At 50.0% G+C, this 10,704-nt stretch overlaps 2 protein-coding genes across 2 annotated transcripts; both read left to right on the forward strand.

The window, feature by feature from the left end:
• Positions 1-1,231: 1,231 nt before the first annotated feature.
• LOC127314912 (uncharacterized) lies at positions 1,232-3,453 on the forward strand. The gene is made up of 5 exons (XM_051345460.2): positions 1,232-1,553; positions 1,648-1,803; positions 2,614-2,757; positions 2,839-3,033; positions 3,144-3,453. The coding sequence occupies exons 1-5, from the start codon at positions 1,545-1,547 to the stop codon at positions 3,204-3,206; spliced, it is 567 nt and encodes a 188-aa protein (XP_051201420.1). The 5' UTR covers positions 1,232-1,544; the 3' UTR covers positions 3,207-3,453.
• A 3,597-nt stretch (positions 3,454-7,050) lies between these two features.
• LOC127315130 (BTB/POZ and MATH domain-containing protein 2-like) lies at positions 7,051-8,429 on the forward strand. Its single transcript, XM_051345650.2, has one exon. It carries the CDS (start codon positions 7,323-7,325, stop codon positions 8,427-8,429), a length of 1,107 nt encoding a protein of 368 aa, XP_051201610.1. The 5' UTR covers positions 7,051-7,322.
• Positions 8,430-10,704: the final 2,275 nt, after the last annotated feature.

Here is a 10,704-nt window from a genome sequence, read left to right on the forward strand (position 1 = left end):
CGGGCGGAAGCGAGAAAACCTCCACGTCCCGGAGCCGCCGCTCCGGCCTCCAAGCGCAGCAGCAGAGCAGACACCTCAAGTCGACTCGTCGCTCGCCTCGGGGAGCCAGCCAGCACCCCGACCACCAGAGAAGCGGCGCCGCCGCGTCGCCTTCCATCCACCAAGGCACACCTCTACCATGGCCGGCAGGTGGCACAACCGCCGGGACGCCGCAAAACTGGGGCCACCACTACGCGACCGCCGCGCCGAGGCACCCACCAGCTCCATGGACCTCCACGCAACCACTGCGTCGAGGCACCGCCCGGCCGCCAACCACCCACGCGCAGTCCAGACGCCGCAGACGGCGAGGCGACGACGCGCACCCGGGGCCGCCGCCCCGGCATCCCCAACTCCGGCAGAGCATGCCGGCCGCGGGCACCCCCTCCACCTCCACCCGACACGAGCAGCGGCGCAGCCCCGTCCGGGCCCGCGAAGGCCCCGAAGCGGCCCGGCTCGGGCAAACCGGCGCGCCTTCCGGCCGCCGCCGCACCCAAGAAGACGCCCACCGCCGCACGCAGCCTTCGCCCGCCGCCGCCGCGCCACCGTGGCCGCCGGGCGGCCCCCAACAACCGCCGCAGCGGCCCGCCCGCCGCCAAAGCTCGCTGCGCGCGCAAGGGAGCGCCGCAGACCGCCTTCCCGGGGCCGCCGCCGCCCGCGTCCGCGCCGGATCTGGCCGCGCCGACCCCGGCCCGCCCCCGCGGCTCCCGCCGCCGAGGACCGTAAGACGCCGCCGCCGAGCCGAGCGCTGCCCCCGCCGCGACGCGCGAGACGAGCTCCCCGCCGCCGCCCACAGCCGCACGAGCTTTGCCCGCCGGAGCGCTCCGGCGGCGGCGAAGGGGAGGGGAGGCGGAGGGGGAGGGGGCGAGCCTGGCGGCTAGGGTTTCGCCACCCGAGTCGCCCGAGCGGGACGACGCGGGGGCTCTCCAAAACTTTCTGCTAAGTCGAATACACTGAAATATCTTATGATAGTTTGTCTAGTTTTTTTGTTGTTACTCCTCGTTGGTAACGCCAAGCCTTCAACGCGAAACTTCTATACGTATGACAAACATGTCGTACGTATAGAAGTTTCGCTGTGGAAAAGGTGTACCGCTCGCTGGAGATGCGAGGACGGGTTGGATATGGGTATTGATGCAATCGTTAAGGACAGACCGACCACTAGTAAGGCACACCATCACAGTTACATATAAAAAATGAGAAGAAGATGTGCGTCGTCCAAGAATGATGGATGAGGCATCAGCCCGATGAGAAAGCACACGGTCACAGCCAGCTAGCGCACCCTCGGCTTGCCTCCCGCCCCAAGTTTCTCCCCTCAGACACTGCTGTCTTCCTTACTGAGCACACAACACTCTTCCCTATAAATTTACCCAACCGCACACCACCGCCTCCCCGAGTCAATACCTCTCTTCCACTACTTGGAGACTTACTCTTGTGTGCTTACCAAGCCGAGCAAGTCACCTGGATCTCACTGTTACTACTTACTACGTAGTACTAGCCAAGGCCTTCCAATGGATCAGGTTTGGTTAATTCCCTGAGTATCAAGAACTGCTGTTGCGTTCATTTGCAATGGCTGAGCGATATGTGCTGATATGTGTCCAATCTATTTCGCAGGATGTGAGGGGGATTATGCAGTACCGGCGGGGGATACCGGCGTTCGGGGAATGGAACTATGACCACGGCGACGACGACTGGTCGGTGCTCACCCAGCGCTTCGAGTCTGCGACGATGCAGATCCCCTTTCCCGTACAGAAACAACCCCTCCACAAGGTATAAATTTGAGCTAACTAGAAATTATTTCCTTCCGTTCTGTGCAAGTTTTTTGTGCACATGTAGGATTTCCATTCGTGCAGTCATGTCTTCTACTGCATGTCTGTATTTAAGATCTCTCTTACAAGTTACACCTAGTACTAATGAAATTAGCATTCTCTTCAAATTCTTACTGTCTGGTCGTGGCATGTACGTTTTTCTGATAGATCTCTCTACCTTAGCTTCATTACTACTCCCTCTATTTCTAAATGTAAGGCGTATAAGATTTAGCCAAAAGTCAACATCTTCTAAGTTTAAGCAAGTTTATAAGTAAACATATGGATATATACAATATCAAATGGACATTTTGAGAAACTATACTTTCTGGTGAATCTATTGATATTGATTTGGCATTGTTAATGTTTATATTTTTACGTATAAATTTGATCAAACTTAAAATATGTTAACTTTTAACTAAAGCTTAGACGACTTACATTTTAGGACAGATGGAGTAATTAACAGTATCGGGTTTAACACTGCCACTTCTCCATCTAGAATCCAGTGGATCCTTGCTCTCGAAGCTAAAATCACTCGTAGTGGTAGGCTTGGAGCATACTCCAAGCTCTTTAGTCAACCAGGGTCAATGCTCAGCAGTCCTGTGACTACTGCCGACTGCCGACTGCCGACCAGTGCATTGGACCCATGCTGCAAAGGCTCTAGCTTTTGTGTGGGGCCCACCTTGTATACCTTGCCAAGCACACCACACCGCCGTGCTAGGCTGCTAGCTCTTCGTGGTCTCGATCTTGACAACAGCGACGCGTATGTGTGCAGAGAGCTAGGGCAGGTCGCCGCAGGCGCATCCCGGCGTTCGGACAGTGGAACAACGACCACAGCAATGACGACGGTGATGGCTGGACGGCGGCCGTCAATCAGTGCTTCGACCCTGCCGTCACGGCGCACAAATCACATAAACAGGTACTACTAAATTGCGAGGTAAAACAACAGTCTTGCTGTATAAAATCTGTGAGGCTTCATGCATTAGTGCTCCTGTTGCAGGTCGGAACTTGGTACGACGACAATGGCGTCGTCGCCATGGGGAAGCAGCAGCACAAGGTGAGGCAAGCCTGGGACGCTAACACTGAGCCCCACGTAGCGATGGAAGAACCCTTCTCCTTCACGGTGGTCAAAGCTCTTGACGACGACCTGTACAAGGTCCCGCAAGAAATGCTCTGCAGCAAGTCCATGCGACGGGTATGCAATTTACTTCAGCAAGTTTACAGCACAAAAAGTTGATTTATGGTCGTTGCACACTTCAGGGATGTACATGATCAGGCCTAATCGTCTTGTTTAATGCATTGCAGAAGGGTAGGACGTGGCTGAGGAGCTTCCTGACCAGTTGCCTCGGCCTCAACTGCTTCGCCTAATAAACTAGATGACCGTGGTGACACATATACATGCTGTCTTGTTCTATCTTCTACGTGTTTAAAAGCAGTGGATGGGTTCATATCCTGTATGCTTGTGCCGCCTAGGACTCAGATTGTCGTGCTCTATGTTCATCTGTTTGCTGCACCAATAGAACTCACATCGTTCTTAATCCATAGAGAGAAGGCCTTACATACAATATGTTTCATGTTTTTTTTATGTGTGAGCAAAACTCCCAAGCTCAACAATTTAATTTCGAAAGATTCAGTTCTGTGCTGTCCAATGTATGTGTGTTTAAATGAAGAATCATAGTTTTTGTCGAAAGGAGAGAACCCTGACCTGATCTGCATGGATTAATGCACACAACTAATTTTACTAGTATTACAAAGTACTAATCAAAGAGTCTTACCAAGTGAACACAACGAATACAATACATCAAAGATAAGTTGGTTGTGCCATTCTCAATGGAGATTATGATTTTGGCATCCTGTGGAATATAAGTTGTTCAAAAAAAAAAAAAAATCCCAGAGACCATCATTCTTGAGGTGGAAGGCCATCTTCGTTAATGAGCTTCACTGGTTGAGTATGGAATCGAGAGCAAGCATGCTCAACAATTAAACTCTTGGATACGGGCTCTGGTGTACGACTTCTTCCATACATTTGTTAATGAGCTTCACTTTAAAGATTTTTTGAAAATTTCTCCCATAAATTTTTATATACTTCTATTTTTGTAAATATTTTTTAAAAGGGTGTACGAGTGCTGAACACGTGCCCCCCCCCCCCCCCCCCCATTACCCTAAAAAGGAATAAAACTTAGCGAAGCAACATACAAGGCACGGCACCCTTATGCAACACAAATACTATTGCTGGCCTTTCATCCAAATCAGCTCTTTCGCCCATGTCTATAAGATATGGAAAGCTCTTTGATTGAACCAGCTGATCCGCCGCCGTCCAAGCACGCCGCCACATGTCCCCAAGGCAGAGGGTTGCTGCCGCGTCCAGGGCCGGTCCCGACTTTATACGGGTCGGGGGCTAATGAAAATTTTCACTTTTATAGATAAGTAGCACACGTAGTTTATTTGACTTATATGCATACGCCCGATCCAAGTTTTAGAAAACCAACAAAATCTTAGTTCTCAACCAAATTAGGTTTTCTAACAAAAAAAGAGAGAAACTAACAAGCTAATAAAGTCTTGAGCAGAAGCACTAGAACAACGAATCACTTTTAAAAAACGGCTGATTCAACGATTAATTGACCGATTAGTCGCTACTCAGTGGGTCATCGATTAGCATATTAACTCACTTATCGGCTGATTAACTGATTAGTCAGCCAATTAGTTGACCAATTTTTCTAATAATCACTAATCGCCAACCGACCGAGTTGAAACCGATAAGCGATTTCCTCAACATTGACTACCATAAAAAGAGCTTTCTTCTTCTCTCCAAGTCTCCCGCACATTCTTACCATCTCCAAGTCTCTATCCTAACCTGAAAAAATAAACATAACATAGTTAATGTGACATAAACATAAGAGACGACTTCTTTGAGCATTCTTTGATGCAAATTTCTTGTTCATTAAGGTGTTCAATATTGGAAGTATTTTCGTGCTCACTCAAATTTGTACCCTGGTTGGGATGATTATAGCATCTAAGGTTTCAACAGCTCTTGCCTCCATTTCAGATAAAAGGCATTAAATGCCCGAGTTTAATTAAGGGATTTATATTTTGGTGCCCTTAGTTCCTTAGTTATACTCACTTTTCTCCAGCCACTAAACTTTTCCTAGGTGGGCCACGTTGGGACTTGTCCTGCATTGTCCATTACGTGGTGAAGGGTGGGGCCGCATGGAGACACATCGGACCGTCCATCTCTCGCTCACCCAAAGCATTCCCCTCCCACGAGCCTGGAACAGATCCCTCACCGTTCATCCGCTCCCCCGTCGGCGTGCCCTCCTACCTTATTTCATCCTCCACCCCTGAGCCAGCCCGCCCCTAGGCTGTGGAGCCTATTCCGCCTCCGCCTCCGCTAGATCTACCCCTGTCGCGGCACAGTATGCAACACCGACTGGTGTACATCCTATGCCCATATACCGCGGAGAAGATTGGGTGGAATCAGAGGGATATAATGCATGGATTCCATCTAGGTAAGCATCTTTTCCATTTGTGGATTGATGATCGATAGTATTTACCGCGAACCACTGGTGCTCAACTAGCTCAACTAACTGCCTTGCTTTTCGAATAGGATTGATCTAGTCCTGTCATTTCGGCTAGCGGTTAGATGGATACGAGCTATATTCGCGCTCTGAATTTTATTTCTCAGCGGTGGTTGCAACCTCCATTGCTCTCAGAGATTTGAAAGCAAACTAGCACACTACCCGTGCTTCGCTACGAAATCATAATATTAGCAGCACAAAATTAATTTGATGAATGACATCTTGAAACTATTACGGAGATCTCTTACGAATGCACATGCTCTATTAAAGATGGCCGATGTTCAATGATATTTGCTTACAAGTGTAATACGAGCTAATTGTCAAATTTTAGTTTTTCCACATAAAATTTGACATTATAGAAGGAATCATAATAACTTGGAAATACTAATGATTAGGTACATATGAGTGCAATTTCTAAGCAGCTTTAGCTTTACTCAATTAATCGTCGATTCAATTAATCAGCTTATCCTCATGAAGAGGTTGTCAGGTAGAGTAGACTATTTGCCTTTGATTCGACTCTCTATTGGATGAAACACTAAGCTATAATCTATTGTATAATCAAGTATTCTGTAATTTCTCAGTGCACAAGCAACAATTAAGAAGGGTATTGTGGATGGCAATGTGCAGTCTGAACTGCATGCATTATCTTCTGTTGCACTCTCTAATAATTCAGAAAAAAATGAAATGTTTTTGGAAACCACTGGACTCCACATGTGTACAGACTAAAATTCCTAACATGAACTTCCAAATTGCTGTAACGTCACTCATTGCTAATGCAATAGCTAGACTATCGCGCTAGATCGGAGCTCCTGCGATCGGCATCGTTGAAGAACGAGAGGGGAGGAGAACACGTGGTGTAGTTCGGTAGATCTACCAATTGAAAATACAAAAGGAACTAAATAACAACGTGCTGTTCGGCAGCCATAATCAGGCAGTTCAGAGAGCTGAACAAGCATGAGTTCAGCACAGCATGCGATCACATCGGCTGCGGCCGGCGGTGTGTGGTGTCTCGCCTGCCGCTTTTGCGGGACGTGTAGGGGAGCAGGAGAGCTGCTGACTGGCGACGACTATAGCGGATTTCGGTTCGGGGTCGTGCTTGATGCTACAGGTGCAGGAGAAGCCGGAGGTGCGATGGGCGGACCAGAGGTGGTGGCGGCAGAACGGACAGTGCCAGTTCAGTCGCGCTAGTACGGACGTACGGTGTGGGCGCGGCACCGGAAAACTTAGGAGCCGATAGGCGAGATCTGCACGGCGGAGGTAGGGTGCAGGGGCGATCGGGAGGGCGCTGTGTGGTCTCTCTTCACACGGAACAATCGATCCGGTTGGTAGGCTCAAGCCGCTCATCACAGGGATGTAAACATAAAACTTGCACAGACGACGTACAAGGTACGGTCGGATCCGGATTTAATAGTAAAGATTATATATGTAGGTAAGGTATGACGTAATAGATCTGTATTCACCTATTGCAATTTAATAGTAAAGATTTCTGTTCTCAATACCCATAAAGCCCTGGCGATTTAGGTTATTTTCAATATTTCAGTATTAGCGAGCAAAGATTTCTTCCACGAACTTGCAAAACTATGTCGCATTTTTGAGAATGCTACATACGAAAAAAAAAGGTTACATCCAATTCTGAGACAATACGATCTACTCGATCTGTTGCATATCTATGGGGTATTTTTTTTTTGGAAAAATATCTATAGGCTATCGGTTCCCGTGCCAACACAAGACAATCATATCTCTATCTCTCCGTAGGTGTCGTTTGAAATAGCCATACGTAACACGTAAACGCGTGCACCTCCGGCCTGTCCTTCTGATATACCGCGCGCCGCCATCTGCAAGCCGCGCGCGCGAGGTTGTCGATCGTGATCTCCTTCCTGGCCGGAAATACGCGCTCCGATCTGCCACCATGTCTGTGTCGGCGTTCCTGTCCACCCTGCGCGGCGCCGGCCGGCAGCACCTCACCGCTTCCACCATCACCGCGACGGCGACCTGCTCCCACCTGCTCCGGATCAACGAGTACACCAGCATCAGCAAGAAGATGGCCAACGGCCAGTCGATCAGATCAGGCACGTTTAGAGTCGGCGGCCACGACTGGCGGCTTTTGTGCTACCCAAACGGCTGCTTGAAGGCGCACGAGGGCTCCGTCTCGCTCTTCCTCGAGCATGCCAGCCACGAAGACACGGGGGATACCACGGCCAAGTTCGAGATGAGTATACTACCCGACGTGAACTCAAAGCCAATTCGCAGTCGATCCTTAGCAGAGTACAACTTCACGGAGAACGGCCTCAACTGGGGCTGGAGAGACTTCATCAAGCACGCGGATCTGGATAAGGAGAAGCATCTCAGGGACGACTGCCTCACCGTCCTGTGCGACGTCACCGTCACCGATCCGCATACTGCAGACCACCACGTAGAGGTAGAGGCTGCCGCGCCGCCAGAATCTACACTTGTTGCGGGGCCAGCGCCGCCGTTCGACTTGCGTGGGCAGCTCGAGGAAGCCATCTGGAACAAGCAGCAGGTGGACGTAAAGATCGAGGTCGGTGGGGAGACGTTCCCGGCGCACCGGTGGATGCTCGAGGCCCGGTCACCCGTCCTCAAGGCGGATCTCTTGCTCGCATCCACAACCGGCGACGGTGCGACCTTACTACGGGTAAACGACATGGATGCCCAAGTGTTCAAGGCCATGCTCCAGTTCATCTACACGGATTCGCCTCCGGCGCTCGAGTCGGCAACTGTGGCGGAGAGGATGCTCGTCGCGGCGGACAGGTACGAGCTGGAAGAGCTCAAACTCATCTGCGAGGAGGTATTGTCCCGGCACGTCGACATGGGCTCCGTGGCTGACACTCTAGCGTTGGCCGAGCGACACCATTGTTCCTTGCTGAGGACGGCGTGCATCAAGTTCCTCACTTCTCCTGGTAATTTCGAAGCATTCGTCGCAACAGATGGGTTTGCGCAGCTCAAGAGGGATTGCCCCTCTGCTGTCTCAGACCTCGTGGCCAACAAGCTGCCGTGATTCACGTTAGAGCATTTTTTATTATATGATACGGAGTACTTAATTAGATGATGTGTCATTCTCGATTAGTTTGTCCTGGAACAAAGAGATTTATTCGGAAGTTTTCAATCTACATCTATGTGTGCTTAGTCTATGTTAATTACTTTTTAGATTTGCTGTGTTAGACTATAAGAAGCAAGCAACCATGTACCCTGATATCTATTGTTGGCTTCAGATCAGATGTAGCAAAAAGTACTACCGTCCAATGTGCATGTATTCTAGACAAGAATGAAATAGTGGTGGCCTCCTTCAAATGCTATAGTCGCTCTGTCCTGGGTATTCTGTCTTCCCTTCCGGTGCGCAGGAAAACTTCAGAATTAGCCCTATACGTGGACGATGCATTTTCTTTCTCAATCCCATCGCCGAGGAGATGGAGGTGGTCTTACCCATCCTTCGCTGCTTCGGTCAGGCGACAGGGCTGCAGATCAACATAGCCAAATGCTCCGTGGCTCCGATCCGTTGCGACAATATGGACATGGACGCGGTGCTCGCTTCCTTCGCGGGTGAGCAAGTGAACTTCCCCATCCGCTACTTAGGACTTCCGCTGTGCCTGGGTAGGATTCTCCACGTTCATCTGCAGCACATCATGGATCGGGCGAGATCTCACTTTGCTTCATGGAAAGGATGATGGATCTACGCGGACGGGCGTAAGGCCCTTGTCTCTTTGGTGCTCAGTACCCTTCCTATTTTTGCGCTGACAGTACTCAAAATCCCATCAAGCTTTCTGAAGGAGTTCGACAAGTTAAGACGCAACTTCATCTGTGACAACGAGGACAACACGACAACGGGAGGGAAGTGCAAGGTCAGTTGGAAGACGATTTGCTCGCCATTGCAGCACGGAGGGCTAGGACTCCCCAACCTTCCCCTCTTCGCCCGCGCTCTTCGTCTCCGTTGGCTTTGGATGGAGTGGAGCGATGAGCCTCGGCCATGGGTCGGTTCGCCAACGCCATGTGATGAGGGGGATCGGGCTCTTTTCCACGCGGCTACTAGGGTTTCAATTGGCGATGACAAACGAGCCCTTTTCTAGCGCTCTTCCTGGCTTGGAACGGCTCCCCTCGATCAACAGTTTCCAGGGCTTTACGCCGCCCCCCGTCGGAAGAATAAGACTGTCGCATCTCCTCCACGATTTCATCAGACTGTGGAGGTTGGTCTAGGCGATGACGCTACGGCAGGATACACCAGACTCCATCACCTGGATGCTATCCAAGGGAGGTTCCTATACCGCCAGTTCCGTGTACAAGATTCACTTCGAGGGTCAGGTCTGATCAGAGGCTCCTGTAATCGTCTGGCAACAATGGACGCCGGCCAAGTGCAAGCTCTTCCTTTGGCTGCTGCTCCAAGACCATCTTTGGTGCGCCGATCGTCTCCAACATCGACAGTGCCCAAATGTGTATTTCTGCCCGCTCTGTGTGAGGAACCTAGAAACTTCATGGCACCTCTTCTTCGAGTGTCCCTTCGCCCAAAAGATCTGGGGAGGCGTGGCGTCTTGGACGAATTGCGGCCCCTTGGCTCCGACAGTTTGGGCAAATGAGAAGACCATCTCACCAGTTTGGCACCAGATCATGGCAAAGGCGCAGCCACAACACATGAAAGGAACCAAGTCCCTCTTCACCCTTGTCTGTTGGGGCATCTGGAGGGAACACAATTCTCGTATTTTCAAGGGCAAGCTCTCGCCAAAGATGGCCATAACTGCATGCATTCGGGATGAGGCTAGGGAATGGGCATTTGCCAATGCCAAAGCGATTAGAGAGCTCATGTTTGATCCTCCTTGAAAGCCTTAGGCTTTGCAGCTCCTTTTCCTTTCCTCCTTGTTAGTTCTCTCCCTTTTCCGCCTGTCCCGTGATGAAATTTCATCTTCGGGCACGCACCTATAAAGTTCCCTCCTGCTTATCAATGGAAGCCAGTAATTGCTGGGTCTTTTTTAAAAAAATGCTATAGACGCTATATCGTGCTAATAGCGTGTTATATTTTAAATAATATTTTGAAAGAAATACCATACATAGTCTAAAAATAAATCTTTTCCGTAAAAATGAAGAATATTGTAATGTCCCAGGTTTAGAGACGATCGAGGGGTAGATTTTAGAAAGGGATGTGCATTGCATCGTAAATTCTGGGGAAATTTCGCGCTTTTAAAACAAAACTGCATCGAAGGGGAACAAGTTTCTCTCTCGACACCTTACAGGGTTAGGGTTTCGAGAGTGCGACAAACTTGCTTCTCATTCAACTAAGTTAGGGT

The sequence above is a fragment of the Lolium perenne genome, chromosome 7, assembly GCF_019359855.2.
Source record: "Lolium perenne isolate Kyuss_39 chromosome 7, Kyuss_2.0, whole genome shotgun sequence".
Taxonomy (NCBI): domain Eukaryota; kingdom Viridiplantae; phylum Streptophyta; class Magnoliopsida; order Poales; family Poaceae; genus Lolium; species Lolium perenne.